Source organism: Indicator indicator, chromosome 9, assembly GCF_027791375.1.
Source record: "Indicator indicator isolate 239-I01 chromosome 9, UM_Iind_1.1, whole genome shotgun sequence".
Taxonomy (NCBI): domain Eukaryota; kingdom Metazoa; phylum Chordata; class Aves; order Piciformes; family Indicatoridae; genus Indicator; species Indicator indicator.
In genome coordinates this window covers 25,054,246-25,078,064 of record NC_072018.1, presented here as the reverse complement: position 1 = coordinate 25,078,064, position 23,819 = coordinate 25,054,246, and the positions used below count along the sequence as shown (strand labels likewise).

General features: G+C 39.7%; 1 protein-coding gene across 1 annotated transcript; it reads right to left on the bottom strand.

The window, feature by feature from the left end:
• Positions 1-21,173, bottom strand: LOC128968775 (uncharacterized). The gene is made up of 22 exons (XM_054383357.1): positions 21,107-21,173; positions 14,963-15,048; positions 10,012-10,089; positions 9,666-9,780; positions 8,976-9,103; positions 8,176-8,319; positions 7,443-7,526; positions 6,682-6,849; positions 6,517-6,613; positions 6,197-6,420; positions 5,106-5,259; positions 4,822-5,030; positions 4,621-4,738; positions 4,257-4,462; positions 3,716-3,833; positions 3,065-3,234; positions 2,279-2,352; positions 2,072-2,199; positions 1,134-1,323; positions 573-714; positions 212-308; positions 1-74 (listed from the first exon to the last, which is right to left on the bottom strand). Exons 1-22 carry the CDS (start codon positions 21,171-21,173, stop codon positions 1-3), a joined length of 2,871 nt encoding a protein of 956 aa, XP_054239332.1.
• Positions 21,174-23,819: the final 2,646 nt, after the last annotated feature.

Sequence of the window (23,819 nt, the reverse complement as noted above, 5' to 3'; positions counted from 1 at the left end):
TTAGTAGTTTTCCTTCCTAAGAAGCACTGCTCCAGATGATACTTGCCCATGTAGATGTGGTTCTGCACTGCGGTCTAGTGAGACATTTCATCTTTCAGTTTCCTGTATAGCACATGCTAGGACTGGGAGCCTGTCATTTGACAGCTCATCAGGCTGTGTGCCATATTGCTGAGCAATGAGTCAGTAGTGACTTAAGGGCCCATTTTCTTACCAAATCTGCGTTTCCCAGGATTACATCTCCTTGAACAAAGCAAGCCTGAAGGTCGTTGCACACTGCTGCAGATCACCACACTGCAGTGGAAATACAGCTACAACACAAGAATATTTATATTATGCATAGGTGAGACTTACCTGGCAAGCATCTATTACATATACTGACCCCCAAAATCATCTGAACACTAAACAGATAATCTTTATATTTAGTGTTCTGTGCTATGCCTACCAGGAGGTGGCTAACAGCCCCAGGCAGCACTGGGCAGGTAAGACCTTACAGAGCATTTGCTGCCTGCACTGCTCCAGGCTTACATGTTGCAGCTGTCAATAACACATGACAGACCACAGAGACATCTCACCTGCTCTTGTAACAGAGTTGTGCCTTGTACAAAGGTGAACATTTTCACTTCAAATCTCTTCAGGTGCTGAGGAAATTTTACTCTAAGGCTATAATTAACTTCATGGAAGACAGTTCTATAGGAGTCCTTGCTGTTTTCACATCTTTTCAAGAAAGTAGAAGAAAATTTATTTAATCTAAACCTTGATCACTTCAAGCGGATCTTTAAACAAAGCAAGGAAGTGAAATACAAAGAAACTTCCCTTGCACCATGCAGGTGTGGAGAGCTTCCCCCCAGTTCCTTATGCCTGCCTTTGGCTGCAGTCAGCAGTGCTTCTTTTTCTTTCTTTCCAGATGGAAGCTGTTAGCTGGAAGCACTTCTGGCTACCCCCACAACTTGCTGCCTCCAGAAGTCAGTCACTGTGCTGACACTGGCAAGTACTCCACACCCTAGCATCATCTGCTCATCAGGACAAAACAATGCATTCAGTCTCACTTCTGTCCTCTTCCCCTTTCGTCCTATCTAAGTGTAATAGGCCTTGCTCTGAACAACTACTCAACAGAGGAAAGAAGCCCTCCTTACCCATTCAGAAGGATGTGCCACTGTGGAAGACTGTCCTGACTTTGGGAGTTAGTAGCCCAGCAGTCAGCCAGGTTTAGTTCCAGTCTTGTATCTTTTGGCTGAAGCAGTTCAATTTCAAAATACAATGCTTCCTTCAGATATTTTACCACAGGGTATTCTGATTCCTGGTAGGGCTCTGCATAAGATTTCTCTAGAAGAGAGTATTGGTGTTACACAGTTTTCCTTTTTGCAGAGAAAGTATTCACAAACTTTCTGCCTCACCCTTCTTTTCACCACCATTTACTTTAGCACGGTAATACTAAAACCTAGGACAATGTATGAACATAGAAAAATGGGGGTAGGATGGCATTAAAATAAGAACAGGCAGTGAAAGCAAAGGTCTTAGCTCTGAGAATCCCAAAGACAGACATTCCTCCTCCTACAAAAAACCACTGGAGTAAGACACTCACTCACAACTGTCTCTATAAAGGTACTTCGGGATAAAAACAAAATGTGAAAAATTCATTCAGTTATCCCTGCTTGCTAGTTACATTTCACAGCATGTAGTTTTTCTCTGACATAGGCTCAATTTTTTTTTCAGGGCTAACTCTGCTTAGCAGCACATAAGAATTTGATTGGAGAGAGAAGCTTACATCACACTCACTACACAAAACCTTTAGCATGCCTAGGCCAAGCAGGAAAGCCACACATCAATGGTGCTGAATCTCATCTACAGGTATTTGACTGTTTATGTTGCATTCTAGAATGGATAAGTTCTAGTAGAAGCCTTAAAGTAGGTTTCCACTCATCCTTGGAGATACTTAAAAGTTATCTGGGCACGGTCCTGGGCAACCTGTTCTCTGTGTTCCTACTTGAGGAGAGCAGATGAACAAGATGACATTTAGGAATCCCTTCCAATAGCAACATCTCAGTGACTCTATGGAGTCTAATCATGTTACCTCTGAAAAGCTTCATTGAAAGAGCAAGAGAGCCAAACCCTGGCTTAATACTGGGTGGTGGGTTCTTCTTAGATTCGTATTTGACATCAGCAGTCTGCTTGATTGCATACCAGCATACAAATCGCAGTCTAAGGGAAAAAGTTTAGCATTATTTTTTTCAGATACCAAAATACCTTAAACAATGTTTTTCTAAAGAATGACACTTACTGGTATAGTGGCGTATCAGTGCCAGGTCTGAAATAGAGTACATCATTTTCATATTTCATAGTTGTGCTGTTGAACTGAAGGAGGATAGGTTAGAGTTTACTTTGATTTTGACACAAAACCCACACCCCTTCACTTGACTGGCAGATTGCACTGAACAAAATACACTTAGGAATGAACAGAAATCACTGGCCAGCAGCACTGTACCTGCTGAACTAAAACAGATCATAGCTGACAGCTATGCCATAGCCAGGAAGAAACAGTTTTTTGGCTAGCAATAGCTGGAATAGGACAGAACACCTCAGAAAGGGAGTGTACTTGTCCTAAGAAAAAAAGAGATCAGCTGTTGATAGAATCAGTGTATAGCATAAGATGCAACATTGAGTATCATCTGATCCTTTTTTTAGTTAGCATGTTTTCTATTTATGCAGTGTGTAGACAACAGGAACAGGACCCACTAGTCTTGGGCCAGGTAGTCATAAGCAACACTTAACCAGGTTCTGCAAGGCATCAGCATCTCAACAGAATAAACTCGCATTCAAGGCCATCACCAAATTCAGGTGTCAAACTGAAGGCTATTTTCAGAAAGCACACCAAAAAAAACTTGTTTTTAACAAGTACAAATTTCTGCTCAATTGAATTTTGCATCCTCAGAAAAAGATGGTAGTTATACTACTTAAAAAGCTGTGGTAGTCTTTCAGCTTCTGCTCAAATCTGAAACTCTGCCAGTTCTAGTTCTAATCCTGCCCCAATGAAGAGTAAGGTTCACATGACTAAGCCTTCTTCTACCTTTCTACTTGTTCCACAAGTGTTCACATTGAACTTGAAGGTTGCAGTCTTCGCTGTCACTAAACTTGGTTTGCACCGTCTGTCCCTTAAGACAAGCAGACTGGTGTCCAGGTCAGCAACTCCTACCAGTTTTATTGCAGTAATAACCACAGTGCCATTGGGCAGGCACTCTGAAAGGAAAAAAAAAAAAAATACAATTTTAATACAAATCAGGACTTAACTCCTTTATAACGTAACCTACAACTAAGAGGTTCTGCATGGATTCAATAGCAAGTTTTTGGGCATCTGACAAGAACCAAGTTTTGAGTAAGACTGTCTTGAGTACCAACACCTGATTTCCTCAAGTTAACTGCCAGGGAAGCATGCACTACATGGACAAACATCAACCATAAAACCCCTTTCAAAAAGCTTCATAATTTTAGAGATGTGAGGGGAAGTAGTTCCCCATCTCCATCTCCACTCCTCTACTAGACAGAATAGTCACTTGAATCTAATTTTACTTGCCTTGTAGCATATTACTCTGAGAAATCCAACAGGCAAATAGGGTATCAACAAATATAAATTCTAGAAACATTTCAGACTGCATGGTCTTGTGCAACTTAATTATGCAACTCAAGAAGCATTAACAACTAGTCCCCAACGTGTAATTACGTATTAGCTCTGAAGAGGAAAATATGCAGGAAACCCAGAAGTCCCTCCTATTGGCAGAAATGATGCCATCCTTCAACGTCAAGCGGAGTGAAGCCTTTATTCCAGAGGTATTAAAATCCTAGAGATGACAATCACAAGTCAAAACAAGAGAATACAGGCACAGTGCTTACCTAGAGCACTAAAAAAAAAAAAAAAAGGGGGGGGGGCAGGTTATCACAAGCTAAATGTAATGATGATCAAAGTCAGATCAAAAGCTCACACAATGAGCTTTTCCAGGCATTTTGAAAAAAAAGTGCAATACAAAATCCCTTGCCATTAAAAGTAGCTCTGCCTTAAAATGCAGAATTTTTCATGTCTACTTCTACTAACGTTAACAAAGGGAAATGAAAGTGTTCTTCCAAGGGCAAAAAAAAAAAAATACTCCTGTATTAACCCTTTAAAGGCTCTTGAAATTTTATTTAATCTTCAAGGACATAGTATATCGTTTTCATACATCAGAACTAGAGCATGCCTTTTAATTGCTACTTGCCAGCATCCTTACCTCATAGTTCACATGGGAAGAAAGAAAAGGGACAGAGATTGCCAAGTGAGTGCCATTGTCCCTCAGGCTGTAGTTGTACTTTTTCACAGCCTCTGGGGTCAGGTGCCAGTCTGAGAGGAAAGGTTGCCAGTTTTGGTCCACATTCCCATGAGTAATAATGAGATGAAGGTTCCTGCCATCACAAAATCCTGTCGCGCTGGGCAGTACTGTAATATAGTCCAGAGTCAGCCAGCACATAACCTGCCACTGGAGCTTAGCAGGGTTTAGAACTAACAGTATCACTGGCTGAAGTTAGCAGCTAAATTCACAGCCAGATTAGTTGCAGCCAGGCTGGTATAGTTTTGCCCAAGTTCCACTAGTTTACCTGCATCTTCAACAGCTGTTACTGTTATGACTGGAACTGCAAAGGTCTCACTTGTTGGATGGATTATGAATGCAAGTGTGACATTCAGGATGTGTGCTCTCCTGCTTGCTCCCATGTACTAGGAAAATCATAGTTAGAAATGAAAATTACCAAGTGTTATCTGCTCTGTAGCATGATATGCTCCAGTGTCTTAGTACACACCTTTTTCTTAACACTTGTTGAATCAAGTGGGACTTGTATTATGTAGGCTTTGCTTCCATTAGGATATCTCATCTCATCTGTTAGGTATCCATGCTGAACAGCTTCAGGTACAGTAACAATTACCTCCTCAATGGTTAAGTTCACAAGTTCCACATCCGGGAGGAATGCTCCCACTGTCACATTCATTAGCCTTGCAGTCAGATTTGAATCTGAAAAGAAACACAACAACATTAAGCTCTTAACAATGCCAAAATCTCCAGTAAATTCAATATTAGGCTACTTACTGTTGGTTATAGTAAGTTCCACTTGTTCAAATGGTGTTTCTATTTCTTTGATGATGGTATATTTGGTTAGGCCACCTTTGTTATCTTCCCACTGATGTTCTAAGAACACGTTGATGGTGTATTTTGCCCCATGCAGTCCACTGCTCACAGAAGTCTAGAATTTCAAGTCAACAGTCTTTAGCATAATATAGTTTAACACTGAAGTGGTATTGTAGCTTTTTCACTGTGAGGGCAGTTGTAGGTCTGGAACAGGTTTCCCAGATCGGTTGTGGATGCCCTATCCCTGGAAGTTTAAGGTCAAGTTGAATGAGGCTTTGAGAAACCTGGTCTAATGGAAGATTATCCTACTTGCAGCCAGGGGGAGTGGATGTGTGGAACTAGATGATCTTTAAGGTCCCTTCCAAGCCAAATTATTCTATGATCTCAAGGTCATAGAGCTATAGCACCAAATAATTGTCTCAGTTTAGGAATCATGAACTCTTAAGTGGCCCTTGATGTATCCCTGCAAGTTTAGATTCTCTCAGAATACCCAGAAAGCTTACTGTGGAAAACTGTCCCTCATTCCCAAGTTTAAAGCAGCAGGGGACTATTTCACCAGCAAAAGGATGACTCCTGCAACTTCCTTTGAAGTTCATTCATAACATTTGCCCAGGATTCAGTTCACTCCAGGCAACCAGATTTGAATATATAGTCTCAGCCCATCCCAGTACCACATGATCTGGTGGACAAATGGGTTGTTCTCATGCTCTTAAATGGTCTGTGTAAAACACAACAGACCACTTGCATGCTTTACAGTCCAGTTAAGATTGTCCCCAAGGACTAGGACATCAGAGCTAAGAGGCAAAAGCTCCACATTAACCTCAGGCTGGAGACAAATCGATAGTTTTGTGCAGGGTTCTATTCATCTCTGCTTGTAATAAAAGAAGTTCTTCACAAAGCAGTGCTTACAAAAGCTATCTTTGGTCAGGTATTTTGAAATTTTTAATGTAGCTTTTTCTTCCCTCTCATCCCCATCCCTCACTTGAAAGGGACAGTAAGAAGAATTATTCCTACTCATAATAATAAAAGCATAAGTCTAACAAATCACTAACCTTGTAATAGCCACCTTCTGCACCTATTGGTATCTTCAGTGTAATTGCATTTAAATCATTTACTAACAGATATTTTCTGGAAGCCATTTCTTTGGCAGAGAGTTTGCGTAGATCCACACCAGCTTCAACAAGGACATCCTTAAAACCAGTTGCTCCAGCAGAGAGCAGTTGAATATATTTTGGAACAGTCCAGATGATTGTTGTATTAGTGTAGTCCACACCATCTTAGGGACAAGATATAAGAGCTGTCAGCTCATTACTTTAGTTGTAATTTGGTCACTGTGCAGTTAAGCACTGGAGTAAGCTGTTGCTTTTCTCACCTACAGGGCATGCCACAGCAGTATCCACCATCAGGATCATCCATAGCTGTTTGTAAAATATACTTGATCTCACTGCAGAAAAGGTAATTCCCTGATCCTGTAGGAAGAGATTTGGTTAGACCTACACAGCCTGGCATCTTGCTGGGACAGAATGAGCACACCAACCTCAACCAACTGAATTTGCCCAGCAGTGTATGGTATTCGCAGCAGAACCCTGGTGTCTGTGGTGTTGAGCCCATAGCCTGCACTCCAAGCATCACTCACAAGCAGAGCCTTTTTTTCTTCTGGCTGATGAAAGACTATTTGCCATATTGAGGCTTCTCCAGCTTTTGCCTGCCCAGAGGAATTCATCAACAGTTTAGACATGTTGTTCAAGGTAACAGATTCACTATACTGCAACAATTATTATATTGAACTGCACAATACTTTTGTTGCCTTATTTTAAATACTGCTAGTGGGATGCTTCTCCAGCTTTCCACTACCCACACATACAGAAAACTATCCATTCTAAGTAGCATTAGCTTTTACCAGGAAGAAAACCTGTAGTAGGCTGAGGGACTTGGGACTTCTTAGCCTACAGAACACTGAGGGGGCATCTTGCAAATCCTTGCAAAGATTTAAAGTGTGGGTATCAGGAGGATGGAGCCAATCATTCTTCAGTGGCACCCAGTGACAGGATGAAAGGTAACAGGAACAAACTTGAACATAATTTCATCTAAACATGAGGAGGAATTTCTTTACTTGGAGGGTAGTAGAGGACCAGAACAGCTGCCCACAGAGGTGGTAGAGTCACCCTCTCTGTAGTCATTCAAAACCCATCTAGATGCCATCCTGTGTAACCTGATTTATGTGAACCTGCTTGTCAGAGGGGCTGGACTAGATGATCTTCAGAGGTCCTTTCCAACACCTATCGCTCTGCAATTTACCTCTGGAAAGGCAGAAGTCCAGTCTGCAAGTTCATCTTGAATGAATTCTTTCACAATCTGTGGAACCTCCCTCCTGACAGAAACCTGAAGGCAAAAAGCCTCTGTAAGAGGATTGTTTGTAGCACTCATTTCCTTATCTTCAACACTCAAGTGTTTTCCTAGAGACAGTTTTCCTTCTGCCAAATAATAAATTATAGCAGAAGATGCCATCATGAATGGTGCATTATCTATATTCCTCTTGATTTCAGCTTTGTTTTATCTTCCATCTTTCTTTCCTTTTCTACTTCTAGTTAAGGCCAGGAATTACTCCCAGAATCCCATGGTTTTTTTCTCACCTCTTCTTTTTATTTTCTTTTTTCCCCAGAGGAGTCCCTTTCCTCTCTTCTCTGCATTTCTCCCCAGCAAATTAAGTAAGAAAACTTCCTTCAGAAATTATACATTTCTGTTATGTCCAACAAGATTTGGGGAGACAACATTCACAGAGTTAAATCCATTAGCTTAATCTTTTGAATACCCACAGCTTTATTAGTTATTAATGGTGGCAAGTAGGCTATAAGCCCATCACTAAACTCAAGAAGCATGCTGTGCATTCACTAGCAAACTGTTCCTAGTAGGGCTTTCCAAATCTGTTTCTAATACAGATTCCTAGCATCTAATCAGCTCCAAAGAGAGCATCATCCAGTACTTACCTCCATAAATTAAGTACCTTAACATAACTACTTCCAGTACTTACCTCCATGTAGTTACTTTCACATACTAACTCCCTTGGACTCCAAAGGCCATAATAACAACTTGCACTCTTCAGGTGAACTGTAGCATTTTTCATATTAGGAGTATGAGATGCTTTGATTTGTACAGTTACTATGAAAACATCTTTCTGCATGAACATAGAGAACACTTGCTGGTTAGAGTGACTTTCCCTAGTTAGGCACAGCCTATCCTCGTGAACTAAGTAAATTTCAAAACCCATTGCTCTGCACAGAAGAGCAATTCCATACTGAAGTGTTATTGCTTTCTACTTGATTAACTACATGAGTTACATGTATATAGGTGTGTAAGTACATAGCAACATAAATTCTTTGGGAAGAAGACTGGACTTTCAGAACTGGACAAAAAAAAGCTCCCAAAGATACAGCCAATCTTGTCTTCTTACAAGATAGCAGCAGTGACCACTCAACACAAGTGGCCAAAGGTTTTGATCTTTTACCCTTATGTGTCTCTGGCACTAAATATTAGACTGGAATGCAATACAGCTGTCAGAGAGAATTCCCTATTCTTAGCCAAAAGAAAATAGTTGCCATTCAAAGGCATATGTGGTATGCTTCTTCATGTGTTCATCTGTAGGCCACTGAAATATCAACACCAGGGAATATTCTCCGACCTCTGGATACGTTTGAGGAGAAGGAAATAATTTTCTGCTAACAGATTTTCTAGACGCAACACCTCGGTTAACACCTCTGAACAGTTTTGTGACCTATTTCATAAAGGTCATATAAAACAGCACTACAGTCAAAATGTCTACAACAGACTTACCTCTAAGTGAGAATGACAACTTAGTGCAGAAGCACGAAACTCAATAATATTCCAATTGCTGTAAGTTACTGTATAGCCACACCGCGATGCCATAGCCTCATCCAGCTCCCAGGCTATGCCAGACCGATCTATGGGTAATTAATGAACATCTGTATTAATGAGCCTAACTCTTGTTCTGCAGACTCCCTGCTTTGCAACACCAGTTGTTGGCTAAGCCCACAGAGAAGGCCCAACTAACTCTTCTAAAATTTCATTAAGTATTTATATGCCTACACCAAATGCCTTAACTGCAGGCAAAAAAGACTGAAAGCTACAACTACAAAATCAGTAATGTACTGCCAGCTTCAACTAGTGAATTTTCTGAACAGTATGTGCTATTACTGGGGAACATTTTTACCAGGAGGATAATGTTGGTGTATTTCCATGCCTAGAAACTACCATGTACAAGTCAACTTCAGTCCAAAGATAGCAATATCAAGTCTAGTCATGGCTAAGTTATCACAAAAGAGGTCTATAGGACTTCATGCAAAAATAAAGGAAGCATTTGACTGTAGCTACGGTGAGGTCCAATCTATTAAGCTCTAGGATCTTAGAATTATCTAGGAAATTCTAATATAGGAGGTCCTTTAAAGAATTTTAAGCATTTCACCATGTGTAATTCCCTCTCCAAGTTTTTCCAGATCAACTTACCAACAACAGAAAAAGACAAGTATTTGTCCTCAAAGTATTCTGCACTCAGTGTCATACGCAAAATGTTCCCCAAGCACTCTGAATTCATGGGTCCTGTGGTGCACATATTGAAAGGCTAATAAGTAGGAGATTAAGAGTAACATACAAACAGAAATCTGTTACTTCCAAGACTGCTTCTATAACACTTATAAATTCAGTGTAGTGACAGTAATATTATAGCATCTCTGGTCAGGTGTTACAATTTTTATTTATTTATTTTTTTAATTAGGTAATACTTCCAGGGGAAAAGTCAGCCCTAAAATTAGTATTTAAGTAATAACTGTGTCTTATCATCTGACAATGCTACCTGAAACAGCCCATCATGGAAACAGGATTTTGGAACAGGTTCAAAAGAATACTGAATTGACTGCCCTACTCTGAACACCTGAAATAGAATAAAACAGAACAAGATAGTCCTTAAAAGAAAAAAGGCAATCCCTAAATCAAAGAAATGCAACCAACCAAACCCCACAAGCAAACCACAAAGCCAAAAATCACCATACACATCTATTCAGTAGAGAAGCCACATCAGCTACCCATCAGCCTACTCTGTTAACCAGCTCAATCACCAATGCCAGAAGCCAGTTGTCTTCTGCTGTGAAAGGACCACACAGGAGGCAAAGAGGGTAGCTTGGGGAGCTCAAGTCCCAAGCTATCATGACAGCATAAACCAAGCTATGGCTGCTTAACCTCTTTAAGGCAAGAAGGAGGATCTATATGTAGGACCATAGAAGACATTCTGTTTGGCATACATTTCTAATAAATAGGGATTTGCTGTTTCAAACAGAAGTTTCTAGGGCATAGTGAGCTAATGTTAACTATACCTTTTATAGTAGTAGTACACTTCAAGCACTGAGACGGTCCTTCTTCCTAGCGAGTTTAGCACTATAGCCTTAAATTAAAAAGGCATACAACTCCCACCTCAGAGATGGTCATACTAGGGAACATCATACAGATGCTATTGAACATGACTTTGTTGGGCCCATATTCCAAGCTACAAACTCGGTTTGGTGCAGAAGCCATGTGATCGCTTCAAGTTGGATGAAAGCTCTTCCAGTGTCTTTTAACTTTGATCTGTGCTAAATGCTAACATGCTTGTATAGCACCTACGGAGAGTAGAGCAGACAGTCCTAGAAACACATCTCTGTATCTGCTGTTCTGTCACCTGCTCTGTTTTGTAATAAAGTTAAAGCAGACAGCAATTTTGGTTAAGAAAACTATTTCTTTGGCAAAGCATAGTATTTAAAGGACCATTGCATGATCAGTAACAGTAAGTATGCTCAAGAGAAAGAGAGCAACAACAAAGTCCTTATTAACTAATCAGTGCTTGTTACCTGAGTGAGGAAAAAAAAACATTTGCTTAATATGATGGCACATAAACCTAAAGAGTTGCCATGAGTTCTTGCACCATAAACAGCCACCTACATGTTTGGAGTTTCTCAGAGAAAATTGCAAGTATGGCTGCCACAAGAGCTTCAGATTCTTCTGAAATAGACACACAAACAAAACACCTATGAAAAACCTTGGAAACTGTTATCTGAAAGCAGTTCCCACCAGCATTACCTGGACTCTTGTCGGTCCATATTTCAAAGATCAATGTCCCTATTAGTAACAGCCTGTAAGAGAAGACAGGGATTAGCAGAAGCTGTGATACTAGCTTGCTAAAAAATTTCTGTGCTCATAAAGTTCTAGCCTGGATATTAAACTAGTCTTAAGTTTACAGCTTCAGGTTCAGAGTTAAAAGCTACAAAATGGGATTTCCTTCAATCACCCCTAGAAAGGTAGGGAAGGTAAGCCAGAAAAGTTAAAACACTTAATGCCTGAGGTAAAATCATTTATGCTTAGCAGCCATAAAGCTCTCACCTCTGCACCAGACTCAGCTCCATGGTGCATTTGTTCAGCTTCCACCTATGGTGCTTTTTCCTTTATAGTCACACACAAGCAAAAAACCTCCTTCACCAGCTCTGCATAGAAATCAGAGTACTTCTCAGAGTCTCGGGCTAAATAAAAAGACTGCCACCTTTATACTGATGAGACTAATTTTCAGCTGTTTACACTCCTATGAACCTGTAATTTATGTCACCTGTTCATTTGTTTTACTGATTAAATCTGCTCCAAATTAGGTCTCCAGGTCTCTCATTTTGATAGATGCCAGCTCCTAACTATCAGGTTGTCAGGGATACAGAAGGATAACTGGTGCTGCTCTAGTAAAGCACGTGACAATTAATTGTTTCAACAATCCAACACCCTGTGTTGGATACCCAGTGTCCACCAAAGCCACTCTATCATCCCCCTCTTCAGCTGGATAGGGGAGAAAAAACACAATGAAGGACTCATAAATTGAGATAAGGACAAGGAGATAGAATTCAGCAATTGCTATAATGGGTAAAGAACAACCAATCCTGTCATCTCCCTCTCCCAGCCACTATCAAAACCTTGCCACTCCTACTCAATAAATCCTTTCTTCTGTGGGGGATTTTGTATAGCATTCCCTGGACAGGTGAAATCTGTCAGAGGCAAATGTGTAAAATGCAGTCTTTAGGATTGGTGCAACAAAAAAGAAACTGTTGACTCTTAAGGTAAGTGATCAAAACTAACAGTAAAAGAGAACCTAGTTGGAGACTGATGGGTGTCACAAACTAGTTGAAGAACTGTCTTACTGGGTGACCTGTGAGATATCTGGACCAGAAATCATCCCCAAATATATGGAAAATTAATTCCAAAACTGTGGAGGAGTTAATCTGACCACAAACAGATCAGAGGAGAGGATGCTGCCTTTGCTGCATACTGGATCTGGGTACGAACCAGTGATGGCTTCCCATCATCATCAGTGTGGGTGCACCCTGGTCACTGTGAGTGATTTGTGGGACCATGATGTCCCTGGGTCTGCTGAGCTGAGCTGATGATGGTTAGAAGGTGGCCAGGCCAGTGTGCAAAAGGGATGGTGTGGTGTCCATTTACATTGCCCATAAATATTGAGCAGTGTTTGTGTATAATTATAGCAATATCAATATCAGAAACAATAATGGCCGTAATGTTTGTTTATGCAATAAAAGGTGCTAGAAATCAGTATTCCTTGTTCTGGTCATAATTCAGTTCAGCTGTCAGTCACTGTGCAAATCTCAACCCTCAGGGCCATATCCCCTCTGTGGCAAAGATGATTTCTCCTCTTTCATGGCTAAAATATTGCTTTAATTTCCCTATTTCCTTTGTGCCCATATATATTTTCTAGCAGCTTCAACAAGATTTAAGGAATATTCACCTTGTACATGTTGGTGCATGCAGAATCATAGAATATTTTGGGTTGGATGGGACATTTGAAGGTCATCTAGTTCAAGCCCCCGACAGTGAGCTAGGACGTTTTCAACTAGATCAGCTTGCTCAGAGCCCCATTCAATTAAAAATTGAAGCTTTTCTGGAATTGGGCTTCTATTGCCTCTCTGGGCAACCTGTTCCAGTGTTGCACCACGCTCACTGTAAAAAAAAAAAATCTTCCTTATATCTAGTCTAAATCTAATTAAAAACCACTACTCATGGCCCTGTCACAACAAGCCCTACTAGAAAAATTGTCTCCATCTTTCTTACAGACTCCCTTTAAGTATTAAAAGGCCACAATAAGGTCTCCCCAGAGCCTTCTCTTCTCCAGGCTGAACACCACCAGCTCTCTCAGCCTTTCTTCATAGGAGAGATACTCTGGACTCCATGATGATTTTTATGCCAATTTTTAATGCACAGTCAGCATCACCTGCACCCCTCTTTTTCTCTTTTGTATCAAGATTAACCTTGTATTGGAGATTCTTTTGTTCTAGGCTTATGCCTAGAACTGTTGCTGCCTTCTCTTTAATATTTTTGCCAATGATCTGGATGAGGGGATTGAGTGCACCCTCAGTAAGTCTGCAGGTAACACCAAGTCAGATGAGTGTGTTGACCTGCTTGAAGGCAGAGAGGCTGTACAGAGGGATCTGAATAGGCTGGATTGATAGGCTGAGGCCAGTGGTATGAAGATCAACAAGGCCAGCTGCTGGGTCCTTCGCTTAGGTCACAACCACCCCACACAAGGATACAGGCTTGGGGAAGAGTGGTTGGAAAGCTGTCCAGTGGAAAAAGACCTGGGAGTATTAGTTGATGGGTAGCTAAATATGAGACAGCAGTGTGCCCAAGAAGGCCAACATCATCCTGGCTTGTATGAGAAATAGAGTGGCCAGCAAGACTAGTGAAGTAATCATCTCCCAGTACTCTGCACTAGTAAGCTGCACCTTGAATACTGTATTCAGTTTTGGGCCCTTCACTACATGAGGGACATTTAGTTGCTGGAGAGTGTTCAAAGAAGAGCAATGAAGTGAAGGTCTGGAGCACAAATATTGTGAGGAACAGCTGAGGAAACTAAGGTTGTTTAACCTGCAGAAAAGGAGGCTGAGAGGAGACCTTCTTGCTCTCTACAGCTGCCTAAGTGGAAGCTGTAACAAGGTGGGTGTCAGCTTCTTCTCCCAAGTAGGAAGAGATAGAAAGAGAAGAAATAGCCTCAAGTTGACCCAGGGGAAGTTCAGGTTGGATATTAGGAAAAAATTCTTTATGGAAAAGGTTGTGAGGCACTGGCACAGACTGCCCAGTGAAATGGTGGAGTCACCATGCCTGGAGGTATTTAAAAGACTTCTAGACATAATGCTTAAGGACATTAATAACAGAATCATAGAACCATAAAGACCTTGTCACTCTCTACAGCTACCTGAAAGGAGGTTGTATCGAGGTGGCTGTTGGTCTCTTTTCCCTAGTATCAAGTGATAGAATGAGAGAAAATGGCCTCAAGGTGTTCCAGGAGATGGTTAGATTGGATATTAGGAAAATTTTCTTTACTAAATGAGTGGTCAGGCACTGGAAGGTGGTGGAGTCACTGTCTGTGGAGACATGGCACTTCAGACCATGGTTTAATGACTGTGATTGTGTTAAGTCAATGGTTGGATTTGATGATCTTAGAGGTCTTTTCTGACTGAAACAATTCTATGATTCGATCATAGAATCGTTTTGCTTGGGAAAAACCTCTAAGATCATCGAGTCCAACCATCACCTAACTCTAGCAAAGTCTGGTGAGCTAGTAATACTGGGTTAACGGTTGGACTTGACGATCTTAAAGGTTTCTTCCAACCAAAACCATTCTGTGATTCTGTGGTTTGCACATGTGAAGGGTACCGGGGCAGACCCGGAGGATATATTTGTCATTAACACTGATGTCCTCGAGAGGGAGCCTGAGACTCTCCTACCGCCGGCTCAGCCCGGGTCCTGGCCGCGGAACCTTCCCCGGAGCGCAGCCTGGGCAGCCACATTTGTTCACAGCTTGTTCTTAAACCTAACAAAGATTACACAGGGTGTTTTTAGAGAGACATATATACGTATGCTGCTCGGCACGGCTAACCTTATTAAACTTCTCCGACACCTTAAAGGGTATATATAAAAAACCCTGAATGTGGAAGGAAAAAAAAAAAAAAGCTCAACTTTGCCCTGCTCCAAGATGTTTCATTTTACTCCAGAAAGAGGTATTATCCCCAAGTGGTTTGTGCTGCTGTTGTTTCCTTCTGAAACTTTCTATCTGATGATTCTCTTAACTTTACAGGGAGTTTTCCTGAGAAGCACTACCCACCAAGGGCACTATAAAAAATAATGTATTATAATGGTACATAAAACCATGATCAAGCAGTCAGGACTTAAATTTTGGATAGCACACTGTGGCTTTATTTCACTGAGTAGTGTATTTTTACAATATTGCAAAAAGGTTATTACACTTTTCCAGAATTTAATTTTAGATACCATTAAGGAAAGAGTTTGAGATTGCCTCTAGCTTGCATCAACTCCACTTGACATTTAAAGCAGATCTACACTGTTGACAAGCACATCACAACAATTACATGGTTGTGGCATTACAACATCAATGTTGCTCATGTTTTGCCACCCCAAACAGATTCTAGCCATGTTTGCATTATCCTTCAACCTGCCAATACTCAGCATATGCAGGCAGAGGTTACAGGGCAAAGTAGTGTCCTGGACATGTCCTATTAATTTCTTGCAGTTTAAACAGGATCATGATAACTAGCAACAATATATTAGAATGGGAGGTGAACTGCAGTAATCCTATTACAAATCAGCCTTATCACAGTGGTACTGAAAGCATTCCTCATCTAACCCATGCAGACACTGTTTCCTCCTATTTCTGCCCTGCCCTCCCTCCCCCAAGTCAACTGTAGATTAATTCCTAGACACTGCAATGTTTCTAGGTTGTTGTGAAGATTTGGGTGTTTGGTGGTGTTTTTTGTTGGTGGTGTTGTTTTTGTTGCTGTGGTTTCTTTTAGTATGCAGTACATGTTGCCCTGAATCATAATTATGATTCTGGGTGATAAAATAACTCAGACAAATCAGAGATTATTTATATCCAGTCAAACTTAAATTACCAGCTGACTTAACTAAAAGGCAAGGAGAAGTCTTGTCTGTTGCAATTTTCATTTCTAAATAATACTGAAATCTAAATGGCTTTACCCAAATTCTGTGGCTAAAATGTCCAAGATGACAGAAAAAGTTTTCCTTCTGATTTTTCAGTCAGTGTCAGGGCAAGAAGAGGAAGAAATTATGTAGTGTTATGCACATTTTCAGAGCTAACAGCTATGAAGAACCATGAACAGGTATCACCATATCCTAACGTTACCAGCCTTTCAGCTGGTGAGTGATGCTTTTCCCACAGCAAGCAGTGACTGGGCAGTAAGGTCAGCTCATGGAGTGCCTTGACCCTTGGATGAAGGAAAAAGAGAGGTCTGTACAATCTAGCGTGGCAATTGGTTAAATGTACCTTGAAAGCTATTTTGACTGCAGGCAAAAACACATGACAAACTAAAGTCAAGTCATAGTTCCTCTAAGATTAGGTAATAGATAATTCTATGATAATGGGAATAATAAACCCTAGAGAGATATTGTGCAGTCTTACCCATATAAAGTGACCCTTGTAAAATGTTCACTGGGAAATGTATTACTGGTTACCAATGGAAATGTATTACTTGTTACTTACCTTCACCAAGTTGCAGTGCAGAATAATAGCTATTCAATCAACTATGTCTGTGTTTCCTTCTCCTCTCATGAATCTGTTCCTAGACAGTGTGTTTATGTGCTAGCCTAATTCAAATATTTTCCATATAAAAAATAAATGGTGACAATAAAAACACACAGTTCATTTCTAAGTGACATCTCCAAGAGTAGACACATTAGATAGAATGAGGCCATTAACTAAAACTCAGAAATTTAGGCTGGGCTGTCTCTATTGCAAGATATACCTCCTCTGGGGATACAAATTATTTCCTAAATCATTACCGACTTGATTTTCTGTTAGGCTCAATTCTGCTACAAGAGTACAGTAGAGATAAGATCCCCAGAGAGTCAGGAAACTCTGTCTCACAGCTATGGATGGTTTTCTGTGGGCTCCTTCATATGCAGGGTACGATGTTGTCAGCTGAGAATTAACAGATTATATCAGGGATCAGTACATTTAAAATGACAAATGTTCTGAGCTAAAGCTTTATAAGATGTACTGTGAGTTCCTTCTTCTCTGAATAGGGTACAGCAGGACATTTGAAACAAACCTCCCTTTAAGTGCTGGTCATGACCACACCATCTTGTGAAGCATAGTGTGTTTTTCACACAAAGCATACATGAAGCCATGCCTCCACCTCACCTTCTCCCCACTTGTGCTTTTTGAGTGTCATCTCCTTCAATGCGATGGTGCAAGAGCAGTGGATGTCCTCCCCTGAACCAAGACCATAACCTATGGAATGATGTATGAGATCTCCTATAACTGAAAATACCATTCTCCAAGTTTGTCTGCATCAATAAAACTGAGGCAAATTAAGCAAAGTTACACCAGGAAGTAATTTGGCCCTCGAAGTCCAGTAAGGATTTAAGAATAGGAATTTATGTGAAGCAGAAAGCAGTTTGTGGAAAAGTCTGGAACCAAATGCAAAGCAATTTAGATTACTGTGATAGCACAAAAGCGATTTGTGTCGACAATCTAAGACATCTGCCCATGGTCCAGACATCTGTGTGCAATGAATGCCATTTTTGAGCTAGCTCTTTCTTTATCATGCAGTGATGTCCATTAATAATTGCTGCTCCTGCACAACCCTGTCTTTGACTATAAGTAGTTATATATTGTTACTTGACAACTGTAATAAACAAAGAATTACTTGTTCTTAAATTGAAAATACAATCTGTGATCTAGTTCTATTTCAGCTATAGACAAACACATTTTCCTCTTCCCTCCCATTTTCTCTCTTTGTCTCTATTTAAAGATGCTATTGCACATTTATATCCATCAAAGTAATGGACAAATAAACTAGCTTCTGTCTTGCAGATGGGTCACACAGATATAATCCTTTTGTATTTTTAGTTAATCTTCAGTTTCAGTCCTCCTGAGATGCTGAAGAACCTGAAATACTCAGGCCCATGCTCAGAAGCCAGAATTCTTCTCTTCAGACATATTTCTTTCCTTTGGTTACTTACAGTACATCTCTGGATTTGTAACTGCTATTTCACTGATTTGGAATATTTTCTTTTCTCTATTTATATAAAGCCTCTGAGACCTTGCAACATCGTTTACTTATCTAGTAAGTTATTCTGTGGTGCTGTAAGAAGGAAGAAAATTTTATTAGGTGCAAGACCATACACCAGTACTGATTAGACTTTGTAGGAATGGAGATGACAAGTGAAAATGTGTGTAATCAACAGTGAATTAACAATTTTTTTCTGTGTGTTCAAGGAATTCCATGCCTTATTAGCAGTCAAAAAGAAGCAATATAGAACCAAGAGAAGAATAACCTTTCCAGAGTATCTTTATAAAAACGAACTTGCAAGTCGAATAGCAATTAGTTTAAATACAGTTGATGCTTGTTTATGTAAGCTTGTAATTTTTGATGCTGCTGTCTTAAATGAACAATAATCTGATCCTCTCTGATTTCAGTGAATTTTGGATTAAGCCCTCAAAGTTTGGAGGGTGAGGTTGTCTGTGTTCTCATCACACAGGAAACAGTGAAAACCTTTTTGTTTATTGATTGATTTATTTTGAAATTTGGAAGTGTATTCATTTACATCAATGTTTACTATCCTAAGTGATCCTGCTCTGGCAGGGGGGTTCGACCTGATGATCTCTTGAGGTCTCTTCCAACCTCTGATATACTGTGATACTGTTTATCTGCATTGCTTTGCAGATAGAGCTCCATATTGCCTGTGAGGAACAAGATAAGTTCTAATTCAGATGATATGTCTCCTCTCCCTGGAACTGGCAGCCATTCAGTATAGTTAAAGTTCTCACAGCACTTTTCATAATGGTTAGGGGACAACTTGGTCTTTTTGCTAGATTTCCTTCTGTAGAAACAGATTCTAATGATTAGAAGCCAAATGATGACTGACCTTTATGCAGGGTCACAAAATATTTTAATAGGGTCTGGAAATATTCCCATCTTGTACAATGGATTGTGTAAGGAACCAGTCAATTTCTTGTATATGGAGGCTACACCAGAGAGGTAAAATGGACTTAATGGAATTTGACTCCACAGCAGTCTGTGGAAGACTATGCTAAGGAAAAGCCATGCTGGCTCTTCCAAACTCTCCTTCCTTTTTTTACCTTTTTCATCTTGAGTGATGAGACAAAACAGGAATCATTGCACTGAATAAAAATATTATGCTGAGACTGGGGCAATTTACTTCAGCTTTTCTATATGATCATCTATATGATCATCATTAGCCACCAGCATCTGTGTCCACCGTTAATAATGTTTCACAGTACTGTTAGGAAAGATTAAACAAAACAAAAATGTTTGTGAACTGTTCATACACTAGAAAACGTATGTATCAAAAAAGCCATGTAACTATGGAAGATAATTTGTGGTTAACTGTAGTAGCATTATTTCAAATAATAAATCTAAATTTACACTGCCTTTGGGTAACTACAGGGAAAATTGTCCCTAGATTAAATACTTTACAAGAAAGAGAGGTCTGTGGACTAAGGAGACACTGCTCACATCTTTTTTGTGTTTTGTATGCTCCTATTGATTCCACAATAAATGTCATTGAGCATTCATCACTTCCAGTAAAAAAAAAAAAAAAAAGCATTATCTCCTGGTAATAAGTTTGACATTTGCTTTACTTTCAAATACAGATAATGAGCACAAATAATGAAATACTTAGCAAAAGTTCAGAAGAACTGAACTTCAGTCTGGAAAGAAGAAAATTTGAGAAGAAATTAAGTCTGGAAGAATCTAGGGGCTTTGTTTCAGCTTGCTTTGCTGTTGGGCTAATATCTCTTGAGGTTTTCTGGTATCATTTGGAGACTATAGACCAAATGTCTTTATGGTTGGACTCAATTTTAAAAAGGTCTTTTCCAAACGAAATGGTTCTGTGATCTCACTGCTCTTTACAGTAGGCTAAGTTCCCCTGCCAGACTTCCCTGTATGGAATGTACTCTGGTGTGTCAATGGTTAAGTTTGCCCCACATCCTGGAAGATGTCACATAGCAAGAGACTCCAGACTGTGGAGAAGAATAGGAGATATGCAACAACTGAACCATCAGTTACCATGGTAGCTGATGACAGTATGCAAATAATAATTATTTCAAAATTAATAGTGTGACAATAAGTAATGGCAAATTTTAATATAGATACTGATGTCATCTTGCCAAAAGGAATTACTGCATAGTAGTTACAACTGTCAGGGTGATCCTGAAATACAAGGATGGATGAGTGGTGTAGAAGTTACTTTTACCCAGCACTAACCAGAACAGCTATGAGACATTCAGGCATAACAATATACCCTCTCTGAACCCCATTTTGATTTGACCTTCACTTATATGTTAAGTTTTGCTTCTTAAATTCACTTTGATGACAGATTCTGAAATCGTTAGGACTTCAGAATTTAGTCCAATGAAAAAATTTATAAGTGGACACTCAGTAATTTCACTTGAAAGCTTAGTATTTTCTATTGAAAATGCCAACAATTCTTTCATCTCCATTTCAAAAGAAGTAGCAGAAACTTAAAAAAACCCAAATCTACCCCAAAATTTATCAAACAATTGAGTACGTGATTATGATCTTACTCTTATCAAGGGAAACTAGGAATTGTTCTTTTGAAGTCAGTGAAGATTAGTCAGGACAAGACTGGTGTCTTCTCTAGTTGTGATCTAGTTTTGAACAGGTTCTGGCAGTAATTTCATTATTGAGGTTGCAGGAGGGATGTAAAATTAGAGGTCCTTGAAGCTTTCAGGAGGGTTTTTAGTACAGCTTTGTTTATTATCTTATTTGGCTCCTTTCAGAATAGGCTACAATGAGACTATGCATTGCCCACAGTGACAGAGTTGCCTTAACGTTTCCCTCGCTCACCTCCCATGATCGGGTAGGCTTTTCTGTCTTCAGGAGGTAAGTTGCTGCTGCCACAGGGAGGCATCATTTTGACTCTTTATAAGGCTATACTGTGGTCAGAATTGGCTGACTGCACTACCATTAGAAGAAAACACATGTATTTTTGCAGTTCTCCTAAATCAATGTAAGCACAATGGATGCAAGGAAAAGATCTGGGTTGCTTTGATGTTGGGGTGGGACCATGTACAGGGAAGGTGTTACTGCTACTGATAACAGATTGTCAAACAATGTATTTTCAGCACAGTAGATGTTTTGACTTCTGCCAGTTATTGCAGAGACAGGCAGGATCTGGCAGCCTTGAACAGAAGGGAGCATGACTTACCCTTCTCTTGAACTTAGATGACACGTCTGTAGTCCAAATGCCCAATTGAGGCATCTGTAAAATGTGATTGTATCATGTCATGTGACTATTAGAGAAGCTTCCTGAAAATGGTGATTTAGTTGATTAATATCCTTGCCTGTTTATAAAACTACTACTGCTGAACTTCCAGGTTAATTTCTAAGCCTGAGCCTGTGATACTGCCCAGCAAGAGCAGGCCTGACTCTAAGAAGAGGAGAAAAACAGGGGGAAGAGCTAGAGAATTGTGGCTTGAATTTTTCATGGTATAATTGCCATATCTAAACAACATAAAAATATGTTCTTCTAGATTACATAGGTATTAGTGGCAAAACTTAGGAATAAAACCATGTTAGACTCAGTGATATGATTTTACATAAGTTGAAGGGTGGCCCTTTCAACATTATTTTTAAATTAAAGAGCAGTACTTCAACATCAATATAAGAGTAAACAATGATAATTTTGCATATTAGTCTGCTTGATGTCCCAGGACTACTCATAGATCTATGTGTAGCAAGTGAATCTTGTATGTTTGCAAAGCAGTTTGCTTTGAGCTGATTTGCAATCTCTTTACACCACAGGACTGGGAAGCAATGCTGATGTTGATTTTCTTTTGAGAAAGCACTATGTGCTTTGAATGTCTTCACCTCCTTAAAGCAATGTCTGTTGTTTTTTCCTCTTGCAAAGCACTAAGCACTGGCTGTTGTTCAAGAAAGTATTAATAAAACAGCAGATTCTGCTGCAACTATTTTAACTCAGGTATCTGGAAAAATCCAAGTGTTATAGGGATCCAAAAAATGTCATACACCTGCAGGCATTCAAAAGTTCGTATTCTGACACTCTGAAAGAACACTCAGAATTAATCCAAATTAATAAATATTTCACTGGGTTCTGCTCTATTTAAGCATTTGTACAAGAAGTGTCATTAAACCTAAGCTCATTATGGGATTCATGTATCTTCCCATTAAGCAATCAGGTTGCTCTATAGCTGATTTATAATTGGCCCACCTGTTTTTACTTTGGTTAGCCCAGTCTCATCAGATGTATTGCTTTCATTTATGTTCATTTAGTGTTTCCACATTCAAACTGGGCATATAAATAGATGTTTGTTGCTGAAGGAAGCAGTTCCTAAAGCACCTGACTCTAATCGATGTAAGAAAATAGATATATCAGTAAAAGAGCTTTTGATCAGGGTAACTATTCACGGCTTCCTTTATGTGAATGTTAAATGCTGTTACTTTGGAGGTTTTCCACGTTTGTTTGCAGTGGTACACTTAAAAAAATCTCAGGACTGGGAAGAAGTTTAGCGTCCATAAATCCATGTACTTAATACCTCATTATTACAGGCAATTCTCCATACAATCACTTTCTTCAGCTGATTGAAATCCACTTCAAAAGCAATGATTTTTTTCCCCCTATCCTCGCCCCACCCCCAACTTCAACTCTCTAATGAAAGAACATTCCAGATCTTTATTTTCCTGACATTTGGAAATGTTCTAGTTTTTATCCTGGTTGTCTTCTTGAGCAGTTTATATTGATTTATTCTTGTACCAGTACAGATATGGAGCCTAAATTCCTCTTATTCACCTCCTGGTTTTAGTTCTCATTTTCAAAAGGACAGCTCACACTCACCGTTACTCTTCGTTTTGTGGACTGAAGCATCCTAGTCTTTCTCATCCTATCTTACACTTGAGTCTGCTTTCCTTTGCACATCCTAGTAGCATCTTTTTCTGTACTATGGATGATCAGAATACAGATGAGTTTTCACCAGCACTGTGTATAATGATATGAATGTTTCTCTCTCTCTCTGTTGAAAATATCTTGGGGTTTCTATGGTCATGCTCTCTTGATGGCTCATAGCCAAACTGTGACCAATTACCTTAATGATATCTTTCTCTCTTCTTTCTAGTCAAAACTCTGAGCAGATGGATTCAGTAAAAGGCATATCTCCTTGCTGCATTTGGACTGCTGGATGTGAAATGGCTCCTACCTTTAAGCAGCACAAGACTGCATTATGTTATATGCCCTGTTAATAAAGCTATATGAAATACAGCCTATTTCTAAATGGGCACAGAAGCCCCAGAGAAGAGGTCCATGTAATGAAAAAAGTAATCCAATAATAATCACTATTTACCAGTACAGTCTGTGCCATATTTAAGCATTCTTTGCTGAGCATTGGACTTGGTATGAGTTCTAAGCTGAGGTTTCAAAGATGTAATGTTCTAGGTTCAGGGAGATTTTTGAAGTCACTATAGAGTACGTTGAGAATAATGCAATAGAACATACTGCTATTTGATGGAAAATTTTTTATAGTGGCCAGAGAAGACTTTGGCAAAG